General features: G+C 42.4%; 1 protein-coding gene across 1 annotated transcript; it reads right to left on the bottom strand.

Annotated features, from left to right (window-relative positions):
- Nucleotides 1-3,324: 3,324 nt before the first annotated feature.
- bcl2l12 (BCL2 like 12) lies at nucleotides 3,325-22,114 on the bottom strand (the record flags this gene model as incomplete). The annotated part of the gene is made up of 8 exons (XM_083895903.1): nucleotides 3,325-3,517; nucleotides 4,090-4,265; nucleotides 15,786-16,049; nucleotides 16,799-16,875; nucleotides 19,096-19,200; nucleotides 19,344-19,506; nucleotides 20,518-20,680; nucleotides 21,945-22,114. The coding sequence occupies 8 exons, from the start codon at nucleotides 22,112-22,114 to the stop codon at nucleotides 3,325-3,327; spliced, it is 1,311 nt and encodes a 436-aa protein (XP_083752029.1).
- Nucleotides 22,115-23,626: the final 1,512 nt, after the last annotated feature.

A 23,626-nucleotide genomic window follows, 5' to 3' on the forward strand; every position in this document is an offset into this window, starting at 1 on the left:
AAGTAAAACATTTCCACCGCAATTTCAAAATAAAACAATGCGCAGGTCATATAGCCTGTCACAACTTCACATCAACATTTGTCGTGACCGGTGCTGCCAGGTCAACAGTCAATTAATCAGAGCCAGTGGAAATCCGGGGTTAGGCTGCCACTTCAGATCTGTAGTCTGACTCACAATTGTTACTGATCAGTCCTACAACTGTTGTGTCATCAGCATATTTGAAGATTTTAACATTCTCAGAGTGGGACACGCAGTCATTGGTGTAGAGAGAATAGAGCAAAGGAGAGAGGACACATCCCTGTGGGGCCCCAGTGTTGAGAGTACTAGGATTGGAGAACAGGTTTCCCATTTTCACCACCTGCCTCCTGTCTGATAAAAAGTTTAAGATCCAGTGACAGAGGGATTGATTGATTCCCAAAAGCTGGAGTTTACCAAATTAGCAGAACTATAATCTATGAATAAAACTCTTGCATATGTAGCTGGGGCCTCCAGGTGCGGCAGGATGCTGTGGAGGCACAGAGATACAGCATCCTCTACAGACCTGTTAGCACGGTAGGCAAACTGATAGCTGTACATCCCAACACTGGCTAACTGTTTACAGACAAGTCATTCAAAACCTTCATTACAATAGAGGTCAGAGCAACAGGCCTGTAGTCAAACAACACATATTTGATTTCTTAGGTACAGGGATGATTACAGCAGATTTAAAACATGCAGGGAAAAATATCTGTGAAGACGGAGGCAAGTTGATGGGCACAGCTCTTAAGAGTAAAAGCACACACTGTCTGGCCCTGCTGCCTTCCTCACATTCTGTTTGCAGCGCAGGTGTCACGATCCACATTCTCACATTCTCCAAGTTCCTTGTTTTTGTCCCCTGCTGCTCTTTAGCCAATTGGTCGATTGATGGGGTTACGAAATAGAGCTGGACATGCTGGACAGGTTCCTCTTTGTCTATCTGGATGGCATCCTTATAGTCGTGCTACAACTACTCTTGGAGAACAAGTTATTCGTGAAAGCAGAAAAATGCGCTTTCCACACCCAGTCCGTCCCATTCCTTGGATTCATTGTAGAGCAAGGCAGTCTTTCCCCCGATCCCAGCAAGATCTCCGCTGTGAGGGACTGGCCTACACCCACTACCGGGAAGCAGCTAAAACGCTTCCTGGGTTTTGCAAATTTCTACAGACGCTTTATTAAAAATTACAGTCGCATTGCTGAACCCCTCACTAAACCTCTCCTAAACAGGGTTTCCTCTGGTCAAGTGAGTCCAAAGCTGCCTTCCTGCGGCTCAAAGAGATGTTCACCTCTGCACCTATCCTCTCTCACCCTGATCCGGAACTCCAGTTTGTCGCGGAGTTTGACGCAGTGGACACCGGGGTTGGTGCGGTCCTCTCTCAGCGGAACCATGACAACCAGAAGCTCCATCCCTGCGCCTTCTTCAGTCGTCGCCTTTCTCCAGCCGAGAAAAACTACGATGTTGGCAATAAGGAGGTCCTGGCAGTCGTCTTGGCCCTCCAAGAGTGGAGGCATTGGCTGGAGGGGACCGCCCAACCTTTTATTGTCTGGACAGACCACAAGAACCTAGCTTACCTACAAGATGCAAAGAGACTGAACTCAAGACAAGCCCGATGGGCCCTTTTCCTCAGCCGCTTCAATTTCACACTCACCTTCCATCCAGGCACTCGAAACGTGAAACCAGACGCCCTTTCCCGCCTCTACGCACCCGACCCTCCAGATCAGGAGTCTGGACCCAACCTGCCCCCCTCATGCATCCTGGGCGCTGCTTCCTTGCCAGTGGAAACGAGAGTGCGACAGGCCCAACGGACCGAACCTGATCCTGGTGGCGGACCCCCCAACCGACTGTTCGTACCCACTGCCATACGCTCGGAGGTTCTTCAGTGGTGCCACTCTTCCAAGCTCGCTTGTCACCCTGGAGCCGCCCGCACTCTCCACTTCCTCAGGCAGCGATATTGGTGGCCTTCCATGTCCCAGGACGCAGCCACGTTCGTCTCTGCCTGCCCTATCTGCTCCCGAGGGAAATCCTCCAACCGCCCTCCTGCTGGTCTCCTAAATCCCCTATCCATCCCTCACCACCCTTGGTCACACATCGCAGTCGACTTCGTCACTGGCCTCCCCCCTTCCAATAACAACACTACTGTCCTTACTGTTGTCGACAGGTTTTCCAAGTCAGTTCATTACGTCCCTCTCCCTAAACTGCCCTCTGCTTTGGAGACCACCGAACTACTAGTGCAACATGTGTTCCGCCTCCACGTCTTCCCTGCTGACATCGTTTTGGACCGTGGGCCCCAATTCGCCTCTCAAGTCTGGAAGGCATTATGCACGGCTCTGGGGGCCTCTGCCAGCCTTTCATCAGACTACCATCCTCAGTCCAACGGTCAGACAGAACGATCAAATCAGAGCGGGGAGGTAGCTCTCCATTGTGTCTCCACCCGCCACCCATCCGAATGGAGTTTTTTCCTTCCATGGATAGAATATGCTCACAACTCCCTCATATCTGCTTCCACTGGCGTCTCCCCCTTCATGCCCTCCCTAGGCTACCAACCCCCTCTGTTCAACTTTGAGGAGAGAGAAGTGGCAGTCCCGTCCGTGCAGGCCAACCTCGAGCGCTGCCAGGCAGTATGGCAGCAGGTGCGGACTTCCCTTCAAAGAGCCTCCCAACAATCCCAGAAACAGGCAAATCGACACCGAATTCCGGCCCCCGAGTACCAACCTAGCCAAAAGGTCCGGCTCTCTACTAAGGACCTCCCACTCCAAGTAGAATCCCGCAAGCTGGCACCCAGATTCATCGGCCCCTTTCCCATTGATAGAATTATCAATCCCACCTCTGTCCGCCTCAAGTTACCACGTGCGACCCTGAGGAGAGGTCATGGATCCCCGTCGCTTCATCCTGGACCAGACTCTGATCCAGGACTTCCACCGTGACCATCCTGAGGCTCCTGTCTTGGTGCCAGGTGGCGCCCGTTGAGGGGGAGGTACTGCCACGATCCACATTCTCACATTCTTCAAGTTCCTTGTTTTTGTCTCCTGCTGCTCAGTGTCTTCTCTCTCTCTCTCTGCGGAAGGCGTGGTTGACCCACTTCCAAGATGATGCTGGTGATTGTCTCCACCTGCGCAGCTCCTCCCCAGCTGCCTCTGATCAGAGATCAAGAGGACTCTTAAGGCGGAGCTACGCCTGTCACCAGCGTCAGTCCGTTGTTTTGCTTAGCTGGTATAGACGTTACTTACCTTGCTGTTGGAAACAGGAATATTACTCACCACTCGTTCTCTTCAGGTCGCCACGTCTCCTGCTCCCCATCTCTTCCGGAATCACTTCCTCCTTCTGCCTTCTCGCCTTGTCACCTCCACGCCAGCGGAGCTGCCGCCATTCTTCACGTCTCGTCTTCCTCTGGAACTCCCGTACAGGGCTTTGACTTCATGTTCCTTAAGCACAAATGGTGGGGTTACAGGATCTGTTTTAGGTGCAGGGGCTGTGTCTGTGTCAGTTCGGGGGCAATCAAATCTGCAGTAAAATTCATTAAGCTTATCTGAAATCTGGGGGTCTGCATCTTGAGCTGCCTGCTTAGTGTTGTACCCAGTTATCCTCTGTAGTCCCTGCCATACCCCTCTAGTATCTTTAGCTTTTAATTTATTTAGATTATCTCTGTATCTAGCCTTTGCTTTCATCACAGTATGTTCAAATTCAAATCTAGCTACTCTATATAAGTCTTTGTCACCACTTTTAAAGGTTTTTCTCTGTAACGTTATTTTTTTTAATCTCTTTATTGAGCCATGGCTTATTATTACTAAAAACAACCACAGACTTTGATGGTTAGGGTTAAAAACATTCCAGTCCATTTGTTCCATAAAGTCACTTAACAGTCCCGAAGCAGCAGGCGTCGATTGTCTTACTGTCCTTATGGATTGTTTAACAGTTTTTAACTGTTGATGGTTCTGAGGCATTAGAAATATCATGTTATGGTCGGATTGACCTAGAGCGCCTGCGCCACAGCACGGAACGCCTGAGAAAGTGTGCAATAACATTGTTTCAGTGTTTTCTCACCTCTCGTAGCATGGTGAATCTGTCGTTTGTACCTGGGGAGTGATTTGTTCAGGTTGACATGGTTGAAGTCCCCCATTAACAGAAGTGCCGAGTCCGGGTGTGCTCTCGCAATCTCCGTGACTTGGGCAGCCAATTGCTGCATAGCAGATGTGGCTACGGCCTGCAAGGGGATGTATACAGCCACCAGGATATTGGCGGCGAATTCCCTCTGTAAATAGAAGTGCCAACATTGTATTGTGACTGAGGGCCTCTAGTTCAGGTGACCATGACCGATGTGTTGTTGCAGTGTTGGTACACCATCTATCATTCACAAGGAAGGAGACCCTGCTGCCCTTCTGTTTTAGTGAGTCTGCCGTACGGTCTGCCCGAAACAGTGAGAAGCCGGCTGTTATGTTTCCGTTGAAGGAAACGTAGAGATTATAATAGGAGGACCCGAATGCAGACAGGACAGAGGCAGGTAAGTAAAAGTATTATTTTATTAACTACCAGGTGTTTACAAGCGACATAGGAAATGACCACACGAAGGTAAGTTAAAGTGAACGAATACAACTGAGCCTCAACTCACTCAGGATGTAATGGAGGAGAACGTAAGTCCTAGAGAGTCTGTGGCGAAGCGGCTGCTTCGTGTGGAATGGAGATGACGAGCAAGCTGGAGACACAACAGGTGGAAGCGATCCCGGAAGAATGGAATCCGCAGTAGAGTCGGTGTTGTTCTCAGCAGCAGGAGACGTGTAGACCTGAGAGGAAGGTTCAGGTAAGTAACCAGGTTGGAGTCAAAGTTTCTACAAGCTAGGTAAGTGTACGTCTTTACCAGCGGAGTGAAAACATGGATCTGACACCAGAGAAGTGCGAAGCTCCGCCTTATAAGTCTGCGTGATCGCTGATCAGGAACAGCTGGGCAGGAGCTGCGCAGGTGGAGTCATCTCTGTTGTCATCTGGAAAACTGGGTCAACCACGCCCCCGCTGAGAGAGAAAGCAAACACCAGGGAGCAGCAAAGGAAAAGACAAACTTAAGACAGAAATGTGAAGAGTGGAATGGATCGTGACACGGGCTGGTAGTATTGCTGAGTCCGGCACTCCCTCGTGAAGCCAGGTTTCTGTGAAGCACATCACTGAGCAGACAGCCATGTCGCGCCTGGAACTGACCAGGAGGGACAGCTCTTCCGTCTTGTTAGCTAGCGATCGGACGTTAGACAGGGTTATGCTGGGCAGAGGGCAACGGTGTTTGCGCCTCCATAGACGCACGAGAGCCACGCGTGGAAACTCCACAGCCGGGTTAGGGGAAGTAGCAGGAGACCTCAGCGGGGCCGGGCACAGGTTGGGCAGCGTTGATGGCTGGCGATCGGAGGATTTAATCCCGTCAGTGTAGGCAGCAGCTCAGGCATGATGGGATGTAGCCAGCAGGTCCTCATGTGCAGTGAGCGCTTCACCGCGGGGAAATAGCAACCATCCTGGAGGATGCGTGGATCAGGGCCTCCAGAAGAAGAGGCCAGGTAGGCCTTACATTTCACAATCACATCACCTCGTTTTCCATGTTTTCTGAAGCGATGAATAGCATAGGGGAAACGGAGCAGGTGCGCAGGGATTTCGGCAAGCAGAGGTTGGAGAGTGTAATTTTTTACAACTGGTAATTTGCCAGCATTTCTTGCTTTTCAAGATCATATGCTAATCTCTCGGTTATCATCCTTTCCATTATTTTGCACAGATTTGACGTTAATGCTATTGGCCTATAGCTTGTGGGTTGCGAAGGGTCCTTACCGGGTTTTCTTATAGGGACAACTACTGTTTCTTTCCAGACACCTGGTAATCTTCCCTCTTTCCATACCTTGTTATACATTTGCAGCAGTGTTAATAATGCTCTCTCGTTGATTAAGCATCATATTGCATATTTTATCTTTCCCAGGAGAGGTTGGTCTCTTCTGATAGATTTTCCGTGGCCATGCATTCTTGCAATTGACTTTGCCATCATTTCCGTCCTTATCCCACCTTATATATGGAATATCTTACTTAATGAATGTAACTTTCCCACCTTTAATACTTTTCTTAAGCTCCTCCATTTTTACATTCATAGGTACTCCGATTATTACTACTTTGCACCCTCTTCTATTTTGTTTTCCCACCCTTCTGGTGCTGACCACCTTGCTGCTCCCTATCTCTTTTATCAGTTTGTTCTTCAGTGTTACACCTCACCAACAGATTCCCATCACTCAGCACCTTTGCATACTGTATTTCTCCTATTTTACCAGCCAGACTTGTTGTCAGCGTGAATGGATTTATTTTCTTAATGTTTGCCCGTCTCTTTTCCTCAAACCTTATTATGACAATAAACTTCTCCTGTCTCACCGTTTGTGTTTGTTCATGCCCTACTTCTTCACTCTCATTATTTTCATCACCATCCCTCCTCAGTCTCTTCTTCCCTTTTGCTTGGCTGCGCTGGTCCATATCCTCTTCACTCTCCCTCATTGTCTCCCTTCACCAACTTCCATTCCTGCCCAGCTGCCTATCTCTGATCCATTCTCAGAGCACTCGTGCTCAACTGCCATAAAGCACGCCATTTGCGCGATCTAAACCTTGATCGATGCCACCGTTCGCCTCCGCCATTTCTGCCAGAAAGAGTTTAGTTTGATCCAGCGTTGTACACAGATATCCTGTACCGGACCTTATAGGTCATCGGCCGATGTCCACCCGACCATTCAATCTAACTCCTCTCGCACACACACTCCTTCAGACTACTTTGATACGTTGTTAAATCACTCCAAATAAAAAAAAAACTTGCTCCACGCACACTTCCTCATACGTCCTTCTCGCTCTCTTGTCATTTTTCAAATAAGTAGCCGTCATCACGTCAGACGTGATCTCTCACCCAATCACGTGTTTGTAAGGGGTTTGTCACCGTCTGTGGTCTGCAGATACTTCGCTTGCAGTAGTTGCGAAGTAGGAGAGTAGACGCGGTCGCTATGTAGTGGAAACTGGTATATTGTAATTCACGGTATTACCGTCATGTAGAATTTCTAGTATCGTAGGAACCGTGACCCACGAGGAGCCTGCTCTTCCACCCACCTCCACATTTGTAAGACTCCTCTGTCCGAGAGCACCGACACAGTCACATAGCTTTATATTCATGGAAGGAGAGTGTTACCACGTTACAAAAAGACGATGGATTTTGCTGTAGGACGTGAAAAAAAAAGAGGGAGCGCTTTGTGAAGGGAAAAAGACGAGCCCATGTAAAGAGAGGTGACCCAGGGGGGAAAAGCCCTCACGGTAATTCTGGTGGATTGTGGGATGTTTGTCCCAATACGAGATACACTGAGAGACGGACAGTCATTTTGAGACCAATGTAAGCGATATGTGGAAAGTTGTTGCTTACTACTGTTGCTAGGCAGCGGGCGTTTATCCGGCAGCACAAGTTGAATATTTTGGTTGCACGCTAGTGTTGTGTCGGTCACAAACGATTTGTTCGAAAGAACTGATCTTTTGAGTGAACAAACTGACTGGGATCACTTCATGAAATCATTTGTTACTTTCTTAGTTCAGTTGAGCTCAGCAGCGAGCGTGGCGCCCGGGAGTGGAACTGCCACGTTCTGTGAATCACTCGTGAAGTCGTTCGCCGACGCCGTCACTCACTCGTGAATCTTCAGCAAACGACATGATTATGAACTATAGCATAGTGTCATTTCATGTTGTGCCGTGTTGTATAGTATAGTATAGTATAGTGTAGGACAGGGGTCACCAACGTGGTGCCCGCGAGCACCTGGTAGCCCGCAGGCAGCCAATACGGTGCCCGTGGGCTGACTTCACTTCACCTCACTTGCATTTATCCATATGATCACTCTGTAAAATATCATTGATATTGTTTATAAAAACTGATAAAAGTTAGGAGTAAGCACTGGAATTGATGTGTATGCAATTAAATGCATAATATTAATAATTTAAATGGTAAAAAAAAATAAAAATAGTGCATAAAATGTTAATATGGTAGCCCTCCATATTATTCTTTACCCTTCAGGTAGCTCTTGGTCTCAAAAAGGTTGGTGACCCCTGGTGTAGGATAATATAATTTAGTCTAGTGTCATATAGTATAGTACTGAATTGAAATCATAATATATATGTATATATATATATATATATATATACATCATATTGTGTGCTTTTTAAGTTTGGAAATGTAAAAAATATAAAAACATCCTGCTGCATACAACAAGAACAATGTATGTTGGTTCACAGTGACGTTCAATAGCCAATGGCAATGCCATCTAATGCCAAGACTGTGAATATGTTTGCAGTTGATCAGGAAGTATCTGGATAAGATGGCTGACATATGACAGAAGCTTCCAACAAAGAACAGTTTGAGTAAACTGATGAGATTTATTTTCAGTATAACAGGTAAGCAAATTTTAAGTCATCAGCGAAATTAAAAGTATAATCCTGAATGTTTTTTTTTATTTTTTTTCAAAAAGTACAAAACCCCTTTAGTCCCACAAAAGTATTATTTTTCAATTTGGCACACATGAAGTTATTCCAATTAAGATTCCCAAAATGTAATAATAAATAAATTAAAAAATATATATACATACACCCAAGTGCAGTAGATTATTGATGTGTTAGGAATCAGCTATTGATTATGAACATGATACAAAAGTAGATGTTTGCATAGCTGTAGTATAATCACCAATAGACCATCAATGAGTGCAAATACCTGGACATTTTTAATAATTAACACAAAAGCATGTGAATATTGAATATAATCTACTGTAGAGGTGTGGCACTTTATAGATGATAAGAGCAGTCACACAGTTCTTAATGGAAATGATCTTGTTGTCTATGTTGCTATGGGAGTTATGTTGTGATTACATTTCACTCATGAGTCATTCATTGTGGAATGTTACATATCAACATGTTGCACACTGACAATCCTGTAGAGCAGCTAGAATGTCTTTGTACTTTCACTTTCATTTCCATTTATGTTAGTAGTGGGGATCTGAAGAGACTTGACATGAAAGAACATTTTCACCATAAAACAAAATCCATACATCAAACACAAGTCATTTTTGAAAATACTTTTATATAAAAAGTCCAAAATCTTACAGAAACATACACCTTATATTCAAGACAGTATGAACTGTGTGAAAGTAAACATTGTCCTTATATCCTGTTTATACTATAAGTTATAATGTTCTTCTTTGAAGGTTGAATAAACGTGATTCTTTTTGCATTACTGATCAATAATTCCATGATAACCAGCATAAGAAAACACTTCTGTACCTGTTGTGAAATGACAACAGAGTAGTGTTGGTGCAGCCTAAACCATCTGAGGAAGACAAAGAGCCACTAACCCAAAAGGAAAGTGTTATTATATGTACTGTGGATAGCTAGAAACACTTCTCCTGTCAACAGTTCTAGATGATGTGACAGTACCATGGAAAAAAAAGGAAATCATTTGGAAAAACACGGTATATGTGCATGCATAGTCAATCTGGAGTGTAATAGAATGAAAAATGACATATATAAATCAAATACCTTGTAAAATGGTTTTGCAAAAACCCATGTTTCTTTTTTTCATATCCACACAGGTGATTTATCCAGGTAATGTTATGCAGTACAGTAGAATACTTTGCAGTTTGACAAAACAACAACTAACATATCTGTTTTCTGTTATTCTAGTTTCCGTCACAGTCCCATTCATTCTAATTTCCTGTCCACAAGAAGTTACTACAATGATGAGCTGATGCTTTCTTTTCTTTCTCTGATGTGACAAAGAGTATAAATAATACAATTCATAGGTTATACAGTATGTAAGGAAAAAGGTCAGTTTCCCATTCATTGCTTGTGGAATAAATCCATGCAGAGAGCTGCAGGTGTATTCAGAGAAGAACACCGTGACCCTGTTCAGATCATTCAATCAGTGCTAATCTACTTAATGTCTGAAAAATCTTCAGATCTTCTCACACTTTTGGAGGTGGTTTAAAGACATATGTGAAGACAATCCATCCTCAGGAGGCAATAAAACACACACATCTGTTTGTTTGCATTCAGCACAGGAACGTGAGATCAAATCACAAGTGGTAACTGGATCGTTTCCAACACCCGCTGTGAATAGTAGAACATAACAATGTCAGTTATGACCAGATCAAACCTGTTATTAACATCCAGATTCTCATCAGGATCCCGAGCAAGAGCCTCCGAAGACTGCGATAGTGTCTGAGTGTGTGTCTGTACAAGTGAAGCTGAGTGAAACTAAACCCTACTCTTACCATTTTAACCATTAGAAAAACTAATAATATAAAGATCAGTGTTAACATTGTAGTAATTGCTAGGAATAAGTCAACATATGATGCTAATTAGCATATAAAATGATGAGCATTTGCAGCAAATCAGAGGACTTCGGTCAAGGAGGCCATCCCTTAGGTGTCCTGAGGACAATTTGAGGACAAATATTAATACCAGGTCTGAACAGGGCCAGTGAGTTCCAACGCTTATCACAGCTCACCTTTGAGTGCTGTAGCTGACAGTTGCTGCAACAACAAATATAAAATATACAGAAAACATTTAGGACAATATAAAATACATATTTGTTCATATTACATGAATGATGTAAACATTAGACTTTACAGTGTTTTGTGCCCAGTGAACTTGATAGTGATTATTTTAATAAGGTCATTTGAGTTTTGGTAGCAGAGCTACACTTTGCTTTAAATAATTTGATTTTAAAAAGCTGTTTTATAATTTTATAAAAATCCTTCAAAATCAGACAATTAAGTAAAAATAGTGTGACTTTACAAAAGAAGTCTGTGGTAGTTTATCAGCTGAATCCACATATACTTATATATGCAGTACTTTCCATATTCCCTGTTTGCAGGGCTACTTCATGTTTCCTTTCAATTACATGCACATGGTACCATTCATATTAAAATGAGGGTCAGCGTATCTTTGGGGCGTATGCTCCACGTGATAACAGAATGTTGATCTGCACAAGATCTGCATGTTCGTAGCGGACATGAGTGGATGACAACATCCATGCCACGTGAACCAAAGCAGGCCTCTGTGTATTTGTGGATGCAGAAAGTATTAAACTGCATTTTTAATATTCTAGCTGTTTTTAGAGAAACTGCTGGAAAAAAAACGATACCAATGCTCACCTAATACAAGGGAAATAGCTGCTGCTACACGTAGCTGTGTCTGTAACATCACCAAATGATTTAGGGAGTAAACTGCTACCAAATCAACAACAAGCAACATCAGATAGCTTATTGTTCTGACCACCATGTCAAAACAAAAAAACATCCCGTAGCGCTTAGATTTCAGTCAAACTCTTCCAACCCGACGTTCTCCTGAAAAAGAAAAAAAATCCTGTCACAAAAACAGATTCAGAACAGTTATGTACTAAGACATAGAGTGATAGGGTTATATAGCATAAATGATAAAGCAGCATAGGGGGGAACTACTAAATGTCATCTCACTATCTTAAGCCTTGTTTATATATGCACAGAGGCGTTTATGCTCAGCGTGTTGTTCGTTGCAGTATTCACCGCAATGGCAGGTGGCGTACAACCAAAATATTCAGCTTGTGCTGTTGGATAACCCCATCACCATGAGAAAAATTCAAAGGTGCTGTGCCCATGTGCCACAACACCTTTAGGAGCTGATACACTCGGCACGACACAGGATATGATGTCATTTTTGACGTGCTCCCGGCAAGCTACGGCGACCATAAACCTAGCTTTACTGTTCCTCCAAACAATTTTCTTCTTTGCACACACTTTGGGACATATCAAGCCTGCTGACCATGAATGCCTGCCAGTGGGGCCTCGTGTCATCTCCAACACCTTTTCACAACAGATGCAAAATATTAGTAACACAATATTGATATTGGGCAAAGTTGGCATTAAAGTGACTAAAGATTCCCTGATATGATGAATGACTAAAACAGTAGGCTGAACAGGCTGCTGCCTCCTTGACTTCATTGCTTGCATCCTCTCCAACTATTCTATTTTTATAAACTCCAATGCACTCACTTTTAAACATTAAAATGCCTTTTAATGTAGTCGCAGGGTCATACTGAACTGTTTAAAACAGGGGTGTCAAACTCATTTTGGTCCGGGGGCCACATCCAGCTTAATCCGACCTCAAGGGGGCCGGACCAGTAAACTCATCGCAAAAATCGAATTAATAATAAGTCCACTTTTTTCTTTGTATTAATTACTGCAAAGAAGAAGAATTATAAAATTCTATGTATTAAATGAATTATTCTTTTACAAAATATATTATGAACAGCCTAAGAATTTTAAAGAAAAGTATGTGCAATTTCAACAACACTATCACTCAGTTCATTTATTTCAGTTATACCTGAGCGCATTGTATAACAATTAACAACCCATTTACATTTGTCCCTGAAACATGGCATCTTTTAGCCTACAAAAGTGCATACAATCTGTACATATAACAAAAACCTCACATACATAACATGTATACATTTATAAGAAATGATATAACACTCAACCAAACTCTTTGGTAGTTATTCTGTTGCTGACTAACACTGAATTCACTGCAACTATTACAGCAAATATTGATTTCACAGCTATTTTTTTACACTCTGTGTCCACTTTTCTCTTTTTTGACAAAGAAAAAAAGCGTCCTTGTGCCCATCTTACGTTCCTCGTCATTCTTTTCCAGGCACGGAAATGAATAACGCCAAAGACACGCCAACAGTTCATATAACTGTGTTGGACCGGACAACAATGACGATAAAATAACAGCAACGCACAGAGAACGTCAGACGAACTGAAACTGCTTAGCGCTGTTGTTAGCCACACCGGAGCTAACTGCCGGCAACATTGACGTCATGACGCTCGAACGTCGCAGCCAATGAATGACAGACGTTAACAAACTACGTCATCACGCTCTTTGCGAGCAGTGCTGTGTTCAAGTCAGCTTAGGAAATCGCCTACTCTTCCACTCGGATAATGTTACAAGGAAGCGTTCAAATACCGATTCCGGGTAACGTTTGATTTTATGCAAATACTCGGTAGTACGGGCCGGACTGGAGCCACTGGCGGGCCGGATCCGGCACGCGGGCCATATGTTTGACACCCATGGTTTAAAAGAAACACATGTACCTGATGGGTTTTGGCCAGATTCTATGAAACTAAATATACAGTAGATATAATGGTGTCCCACCAACTGGAATCTGCCTGTTGGACATGAGGTGGTGGCCTCGAAGGGGTCTTAACAAACACACATCCAGCAGATGGCAGAACAGTTGAACCCAACAAATGAGGGAAAATCAGAGAACAACATAAAAACATTGCTGGAACAGGATAAACTGTTGCTGGTTTGGAATCTCTTGCAGCTGGCAAACGAGTGGGACAAGGAAGTAGTGAAGCCAATCATCTTTCAACCTGAAGTACCAGCGTTTAATTTCTCGTCTCACTAGTAAACATGCCAATGAAACTTCATTCCGTGTTGCTTTTTCATTCCATACCCATGACAGAATGTGCATGAAAGATGTGTGATGGAAAATAATGGCAAAACTGTAGTGTAAAGCAGCTTTGATTCGTCATCAACATCAGAAATATATAATAGAAATAGAAATCAGAAATATATAAATACAGACTATTTCCAACTGGTTCCATTTTCTTTGTCTACCCCCTCTTCATGTAGGAAGTGTTTAATTTGTATTTTGCATTTCCTCTGTGCTAGTCTATCTTTCCAATGTGAAACACTTAGCAGCTGGAGCATTTCAGTCTGTACATCACAAGCAATAACATGTTTAATTGTTAATTCTTTCTGTGATTCAAAATCTCTGAAGTTGTTGATGTGCATTATCATTATTATTAGAATGCCTGTCCATGTTTTCTGATTGTTGGGTAGAAGAAAGCTCCAAACCGATGTATCCTGTATGGTGGGGCATCTCCTCAAATTTATGGTAGTTAAGTAAAAATCTAGCTCAGTGGTGGATCGAGTCATCTTTCAACTCTACGGCAAAAATAGAACTGCTACCTATCGATATTGCTGCGGCTCGGCGAGCCACTTCTGGGACGCTGCTGAGACATTCCGCAGCGTTCCCAGTGGAAATGCTCTCATTGATTAGAATGGAAGCGATTTGCCACGGTGACCGTGGCACGTGTAATGCGTCCAGTGTAAATCCAGGGTAAGGATGTGGGTTTGACTCTCAGCTACACTTAGTCTACATGCCAATGACTGCGCTGTATTAAAATGTCTAGAAAGACTAGATAAGCATTTTATAAAAACGAACCATTTACCATCTGTTTGAATTTATTATCACTTTCAATTATACCATCATTTATTTTTATAATCTGTTTTTCTGCCTCCATGTTTTATGTAGAGACAAATACCACTCTTTATTTTGTTTGCTTGGGAGTAAGGATTGTCTGTCCAGGTGTTTCGCTCGAGTGCACGCTCTCCGAAGGCTTGTGTTATTGTTTATCCCCTTTCTTGAAATTGTGACAGCATTTTCCTGGTCTCAAATTCTCTGTAATCACTGGAACTGCTTTTTCTTCTAGCCATTTGGGATGAAAGCTCCATGCATGTATTATGCTGTTTTTGTTTGAGGATTTCCTTCAAATAAATGTGTGTAAAGTGGCCTGTTTGTCTTTGTAAGGTCTAAAAAGAGTATACTTTCCGTGCTGTAATCTAAAAACAGTTTGATGTTTGGAAATTTGTTGAAGGGCTCTATTTCTGACTACGACCAAACATACATAATACATATGTTCGCCACCAAATCATGTGTTTAAAAAAATATTATTTTCCTGATTTCCTGTTCATTACAAATCAGTACAGACCTGTCAGGAAGGTCAATAGCATAATCCATAGCACATCCTTTGGCCTGTTTGAGAACTTTGTATATGTACACGCACACATCCCAACTAACAACAACGTCAGCTGTTTCCCAGAACTGCTTTTATGATGTGTGTGATGAGGTAAATGAACTCTCAGACACTATCTCATCATGCATCACACACTTCTGTGTGGACTTGATAATTCCCATGAAAAAGGTGATCACTTATCCCAATAATAAGCTTTGGGTGACTGAAAAACTTAAAAAAGTGATCAACAAGAAGAAAATATTCTCGCCTTTCTATCCAGGCGACCACCTGGAGAAAAAAAGCAGTCTCTAAAGAAGTGAAGGAGCAAATAAGGAAGTCCAAAATAAATTATAAGAACAAAACTGAAAGTCAGTATTGTAGTGAAGAACTTAGAGCTGCCTGGAGAGGAATTACATCTATGGCATTAATGAGCTGATACTATAATATAGTATATAGTATAGTATAATATATATAATATAGTATAGCTACTCTATATTATAGAGTAGCATCAGTAATCCTTGAGATGCTTGGCTACAAGATGAAAAACACGAGTCATAAGGAGCAATACCCTCCATGGAGAAGAAGGCTAGAGCCTGACATCAAGGTAACAAGAAAAGAGGTTAGCCATCTATCCGAGCTGCAGAGAGCTGTGGTAGAGGAAGAATTGCCTAAGAAAAATAACAAGCTGTTCACACCTGAGGCTGAGGCCCAGCAAAGGCTCACTGCCCGAGCTTCCCGCCTAAGAGTTATATGATAGAGGTAGAGGCCAGGAGAATAAACAGGATATTCTACACCAACCCATCCGAGGTCTACTCTCAATGGCTTATGTGTAACATAGGTATATGTTTGAATACTGCTTTAATATAATATATAAATTGAATAATGGTTGTTTCATAATCACTTACCCATCCTCCATGACCCTTAACCCAGGGTGCAAAGGTCTCCATGTAGCACTCTGCATAGCCCTGCATGCGCACAGCACCAGTGGCCGTCACTATCCGTCGTGATACCTCCATAGAGACAGCCATGCGTTGCAGCGTCGGACTGGCTGATGGTGGCAAGGGGGGGGCCTGAGAAACTTGAGTACTGCTGAAAGTGTCTAGGAGCTTAGTGAATGATGCATAAGAGAGACGAGTAAAGCTGGAGCGCAGGAAGGGATCTGACTGGATCTGTAAAAAGATGTCGATACAGTCACTCAAGTGCATACATGGGTAAAGAATGCCTACAATGTGCCTTAAACTTAACTGCATGCATGTCTATGAGAAATGTAGAGCTACATGTTGGCATACGCACTCACCCACACACACACATCATCAGCATAGATGCCATTGCATTGACAAAACATTGTTTAAGATTGTTTTAAATTTTGTCCTCTCAAATGGAACTGACATTTGTTTGAATTGGCATACAGAACAGTGATCACAGATGATCATCCAGGACACATGTTGTGTTTGTTTGTATTCATTTATTTAAGGAAAGGGACAATGCATATTAATATACATTAAAATGTAAATATATTTTTATGAACAAACACATTTTGAGCTGTCTGTTTGTGTTGTTAATACCAGGTCTGAACAGAGGACCTGCATGTGCAGTGGGTCTGTGTATGTATTGACATGTCTATAATTTGTAACATTAGCTGCCAAAGCATAATGTAAATTCTGAATAGCGCTTTTCTAGTCTTGATGATCGCTCAAAGTTGTTTTAAAGTACAGTTTTGCCATTCACACCCACTCACATTTGCTTTCACTCATCTTTCATACCCATTTACATGCTGCAGCATAACATGAGGTCAAGCCAAGTCAAGGTCAACTTATGAGCTAAAAGACAACGTGCTCTACTGAGCTACCATCAACATGTTTCATACATTTTGCAGAGAAGTTTAAAGTTATAAATGAGTCATTGAATGACAACCTACCTTAGTGTTGATAGAGTCTCCTTCCATACAGAGCACCTGAGCAAGCTGCTCTACCATTGCCTCTTTGTCACAGACAGCTAAAAGAAACAAGCACACCATCAATTCAAGTGAGTCACAAAGCTCTTACCCTGGATTTCCACTGGACGCTGAACGGCCGTGGAACGGCAGCGGCGCGGTTCTGCTTCGTCCTCTGCCCGGCGGCAATCCTCACCGGGCGGGTTACGGCAGCGACGCGGAGCCTTGGGAGCCGGCGGTATTAACGGAAGATTGTGCGATAATCTTGAACGGACGCGAGTTTGCGAGATCCAGCGATAGACTGTGTGTATAAAGTAAACAACAACAACACAGCTTCTTTTCATTCTCCGACGTGGATGAACTGTTGATCTGGTGTCATAAATGATTTTATGTTTCTCCACTTCAACAATCAGTCTCTCGTCATACATTATGACTCTCAGAGACGCTCTGATTAATTGACTGTTGACCTGGTAGCAGCGGTGACGACGTAATATTGATGTGAAGTTGTGACAGGCGATATTACCTGCGTATTGTGTTTTATTTTGAAATGGGGGCGGAAATGTTTTACTCCTATCTTGTGCGATCTGCTTCGTTGAAATTTACGAGGTTCAGCACCGGCAACGGAAAAATTGGACTGATTCCTATCGATAGCGCTGCGGCGCGGCGAGCCGCTTCTGGGCTGCTGCTGAGACACGCCGCAGCGCGGCCGGTGGGAATGCTCACATTGAGTAGAATGGAAGCGATTTGCAACGGCGACTGCGCCGTTGCCGTTCCGCGGCCGTTCCGCGTCCAGTGGAAATCCAGGGTTAGTGTGTGTCTTTACTCTGTGGACAGTTTATGACAGGAAATAACCATAAAGGCATACTCACTGGTGTTTGCTACAAAAATACCAAATACCATCAGGCCCTATTTTATTTTTGGTATTTTTGAACAAAAAAATTATTAAAGGTGCCATATGTAAGAATGTGGCCAAAAACGGTTACTACATCCAAATTCAAAATACCGAGGTCTTCCAAGGTCTTTTAAGTTTCGTTTTCTAACGTAACTGGCAACCCGTGGTTGCTCGGCAGCTGAGACTCTACTGACTGCAATGATTGGTAGACGGCGGTAGGTGGCGCCACATGCCAAAACATGATTTCAAAACATAAACATGATTTGCAGTCTGCAAAATATTTTTTTTAATGCAAACATTTTGTCTGTACTGTTGTTGTTGGTGAGTTCAGTTTGTTATATGAACATTATTCCTGAGTCTCTGTGACATACAACGTATGGCCAGTTGCTTTAGATTTATTACATAATGCACCTTTAACTAAAAGGTAAAGTTTATGTTTTTGGGGAAGACAAAACAATCTTGCCTTTATTGGTTCCCTGCGAATCAGGGCACACAGGGAAGAGTAAAACAAACAACTACAACTCAATGTCACCTTACAAATACACCAAAGTAAAACAATAAAACATCACATAAGCAATGCAATACCAATAGTTAAAATGCAGATTCATGACAAATCAAAACTAATGAGTGATGTGTGAATTTGTTTAGCAAAAGAGATTTGTTTCTAGGTAGGATTTGAAAGAGGGGAGAGAGTCAGTGTCACAGATGAATTATGAGAGAAAGTTCCATAGCTGAGAAGGTACTTGGCCAGAGGCTCTGAAAACCATTGATATTAGTGTGGTAGAAAGTATCATGAGTAAGAAGAGAGGAGAGTATACGTATGCGGTGTGTGAGAGGTCGGAAGATAATTAAATCTAAATAATCTTTTGTTGAGCCAATTTGGAGAACAGGGGTGATGCGACTCATAGGAGGGGTTCTGGTGATGAGTACATAACTGTCAGTGCTTTATAAAACCACACCAACAACGGACATCGGACATTTCATTACATTTGAACACTTGAAGGTCACGGTTTCTTACCAAACCTTTTTTTCTATGCTAAATCTAGTATCCCTCAGAAGAATCATTCAAACATGGTGAAATGCTCATTGATATTCACAGATGAAGCCACACGCCACATCTTAAGCTTGGTTACTGAAGTGGAGCAGCAACCAAATTGGAATATTTCATAGTTTTTTTGCAATACAAAATAACCACTCCCACTCATGGGCAAAAACACTTAAGTCCAAAATGATGTAATCTATATCCTCGCAAAATCAACCTTCTAAATAATTTTCACCTTCCTAAACATTCATTCAATGAAGTGCAAACATCTCATAATTTCAACTGCTTCCTCATACCACTGAAATCATGTTTTAGTTAGTCACAGTAATATTGTAGGGGACATGTTACCTGGTGAAGGGCGGGCCGTGGGCCTCACTTTCTTAATGCTGGTGGACCTCTGGGCAATCTTCTCCAGTTTCCCTGCTACATCATCATAGAACTCAGGAGGGTGACCTGTATGAACACATGTACTTGTCAGTTATTTGCCCACAAAATCAGGGGCTGCAATCATTTGCATTTTAACTTTAGGCGTAACAGCAAACAAAACAGTATTACAGCTAAAAATAAAGCTTGAAATGTGTAATGGAGGATCTTACAAGGAGAGATGATGTCATCAGCTTCTTTGTCCTTTGCTTTCTCTAACCTTAACCTGAACAACTTTGAGAGCTTTTTTCTAAACCTCTTTTGCTTCAGCTTCTTCTGCTGTTTCTTCTCTCTGTCATCATCTTCTGAGGCAGAGGAGGGGGAAACAACGTCATCCTGTTGGCAAAAAGGTGTTTAGGATCAAGATTAAGGACGTGGTGATAAGTGTGATAGATAGTGTTTTTTTCTCCTCAACGATCTGCTGATGAAAATACACGTCTCTCCATAATGTTAATATCATTATCCACACACACAAACACACATGCACACACTGGCCAGAATAAGCAGGATTTTTACCTGTGGTAAAAATACTTCTAGTACTGCATATTGGACCTTTAAAACAACAAGCAAATATGACTTGGGACATAGTGTCAAAGAACAAGGACTGGAACCAGACGACGTGATCATATAACTCTTGGCTTCTCTTCACTGGCTCCCAGTGAAAAGTAGAATAGATTTGAACTCAGGTCTACTGGTTATTCTGAAAATAACTAGAAGTAGACGGCTAGATGGCTTAGACTGCTGGGGGAATTTCCCATGATGCACTTAGAATGAGCACACAGACTTTGCACGAGCCGCACTTTCTCTCCCCCGTCCTCGATTTTTCATCCCTCACCACTTACCCCATGAGATGTAGCACATAAATCCACATGTAGCACATCTCTAACTGATTTTTTTTAATCTCTTACAGTTCTGCTGACACCAGTGAACGACATGAGGTCAGGACAGGAAAGAGGACTCTGTCATCTTCAAGTCTCTGACCACAACAGTCTTCACTACAGACTGTGACAAACCCAGTGATCCACATGATCCTGGCATTTAAAGACTTTTCACTTTTTATTCTTTGTATTTGTGTATTGTATGTTTTGGGTAACATCTACTGCACGTCTGTCCATCCAGGGAGTGGATCCCTCACCTGTGGTTCTCCCTAAGGTTTCTACCTTTTTCCCTGTTATAAGGGTTTTTTCCCTGGTAGTTTTTCCTTACCCTGGTCGAAGGTCTAAGGACAGAGGATGTTACCAACACTGTGAAGTCCTGTGAGACAAACTATGTTTTGTAAACTGTGGGATATACAAATAAAGATTGATTGATTGATTGATTGAACAAGGTCAAACTTGGCCTCTGTACCTTGATGTCTCTCTCCAGGGAGCCTTTGGAATCTTTGCTGGAGATGTAACGACGAGGCAACTGCTTTAATAAGTCTTTCAATCCTGTCTTCTTCTCATCAGCTGAACTGGCATCTTCAGTCGGAGAATGTCGACTGTCCTTGGCTGTTGGCTCTGGCTTGGTACTAGCATGGCAGAGCATCAACATATGGTGATAAGCAGGTTCAAAGGATGTCATGAGCAGGTACAGCCAAAAAAAACCTGACCAACGTTTGTTACCACAAAAGCTGATGTGTTTACTAGACAGAAAAGGACAGGGCAGGGTGGACTGCTATACTCCACTGTCTGTTTGTGACTCTCAATTGAGTTCTGTTATGTGCAGGGTAAAACTTTGACATAATCAGAGTTGAGAGTGTGGCGACCTAAGAACAGCTGAAAGACACCAACATTATTCTTTAAAATATGAATTCAGTAATAATAATTTGAATACAGTACCTATGGACTCTAATATGTTGTTTTTGCAAATCCCTTTAGATTTGAACAAGTAGTGGGATAAATAAGGGCCAGTTATACTTGCTGCATTCCATGCACATAATAACAAAATAATAAATAAACTAATAATAAAGTAAGGGTCTTCCACACATACAGCGGCAATTTGCAGTTTTGCACTCATCTGTACATGTTGTACATGTTTCCATGGTTACTGTCTTGTTTGTTGCTCTTTTGACCCAAAAAGTGCCTGTAACTATCAGGACTGGAAAGTGTTGTGCTACATAAAGCACATAATGCACTTATGGTCCACACAGACACGGACCACCACGGTATTGGTGATATTCACGTTAGGTGGATCCTAGCAGAGCACTGAATGAATAATTTTAGTTTAGAGTAATTGTATGTACATTGTACAATTAATAACAAACTTGGCAACACATGGCAGAGGTTAGAGGGTAGCAGTGTTGTGTTTTCTCCAGTGTCTCTAGTTTCCTCCCACCACAGTCCAAAAACATGCATAAGTTAATTGGACACACAATTTACAATAGGTGTGAATGTGAGAGTGAATGGTTGTTGATCTCTATATGATGGCCCTGTGATGATCTGTCCAGGGTGTACCTTTCACCCTATGTCAGCTGGAATTGGCTCCAATGGCCCTGTGATCCTCGTGTATAGGATAAAGCGGTAAACAATGAATGAATGAATGAAGCCTATAGGAGCTGAGTACATGTTGCTCAGTGTTAGCATGTTCACAGTTCAAACCCTGGAATATTGACAATGTGATGTCGTTGAGGCTCGTTACTGAACACAAGACAGTGTTTTAATTAGGTACAGGTTTACGATAACAAAATAATTGCTTTGACAGATTAATAAAGTGTAATGCTGCTGAAACTACAGAACTATACAGCAGTCTGGGATAAGGGACAGGAAAAATCATGTACAAACAGAATACATTACCTGTACTTGTTGTTGTCTAGGTAAGCACCTCCGACTCTACCAGGCCTCTGTTCTAGGGGAACTGTAATGGTCCGATTGAGAAAAGCTTGGAGGACTAGATGAGTCTCAGTTTTGACCTCCAGAAGAGAGGCGGAGGAGACAGAGGAACGTAGGCCTCCAGATGCTGACATCACTAAAATGAGATGGAACGCAGATCATTTTTTAGTAGAAATGGGCCATTTTTAAAATCCATGGGCTAATTATGTGCAACAGTGCAGCATTTAAGAACAAACACTAGTTGCATGTCCTGAGTTTAAAATATGTACTACAGTATGCATTATGAAGGCTATTTATATCTGCACGTTTATGTATGTGTTACTAATCTGAACATGATGACAGGTATTCTGATACATGTATAAGTAAAATATCAGTACATTATTTATAGAATAGACTATATATAGAGAATCATATAAAATAATGAATATAGTAAGTGTCAACCAGATGAGACTGATGGAGTGGAGAATGAGTTACAAGTGTTACCAAGTTAGTGAAGTTAGGTATGGCCTAACAAGCAGGCTTTTAGCCAGCAGTGCGTCCGGGCTGAAAATAATCAAAAATTAGGCGCCCTACTTTTAGGCAGGACGCCGTAAAGACCTCAGATTGAACCCCAAGTCACACTATCAAATACGTCATTATTACGGTTATATTGTTCTTTCCAATAAAGATGTTATATTTAAGGATGCACCTTAAATTTAGCGGCCGAAAGACTTTTATCACCGAAACAAAACTATGGCGTCATTATAGTGCCATATTCCGCGAGCATAAAAACATAATCAGCGAGCAGAAAAATACTAAACTAAACAGCACTAAATAATAACAATAAATAAATAGCTCCAACAGTTTCTATGGAAGCAAAACGTGTCTAACATTTAAACTGAAATGCATTTGCATTTCATGTTAAGAATAATAAATCAATCAATCAACCTATTTTATTAAAATCTCCTTGTCTTTTTCATTTTTATTAAAATGTCCTTTTCTTTTTCATTTTAATTAAGTGAAAGAATGAGTAGTTTTGAAAAAGTCAATTTTATTTATACTACTCATTCTTTCACTTTTTTCTCTGACATCTCCGTCCGCCGTTCTAAATCACATTCTTCTGCCACCAACTGCAATGATGACCCGCCCTACTCTGCCTCGGATTGGCTCTGACCCAGGCGTTTAAGTGACCAATCAGAAAGGAGGGGTGTTACGGGGCGTCTATTCAATACCCGCCCCCCAGTGCCAAAAGTCAGCAAAGTCGAGCGAGCAGAAGTTATAGAGAGAAATAGCGAGAGCGTAGAGAGTGACCGCGAGCGTGCGGAGAGAGATCGCGAGCGCGCGGAGAGTGTTCGCGAGCGCGCGGAGAGTGGTCTTTCTGCTCGCTGATTATGTTTTTATGCTCGCGGAATATGGCACTATAATGACGCCATACAAAACCCCCAAAACGATGTTGTACCCACTTAGAGCCTGTCCAAGATCAGTTTGGAACACCCAAAAAAAGTTCTAACAAGATGTGAGTACACGGTGGAACAGCACCTATTAAATACTGGAAAGTCTTTTTGCCCAAAAGTGAAACTTGGCTGCAAACAGAACAGATGATGGGCTCTCTTCTAGCCCCCTTTGAGCAGTTATAACTAAACAGATCAGCTAATCTGATGCATCTG

This window comes from Microchirus variegatus, assembly GCF_963457635.1.
Source record: "Microchirus variegatus genome assembly, chromosome: 10".
Lineage (NCBI taxonomy): Eukaryota > Metazoa > Chordata > Actinopteri > Pleuronectiformes > Soleidae > Microchirus > Microchirus variegatus.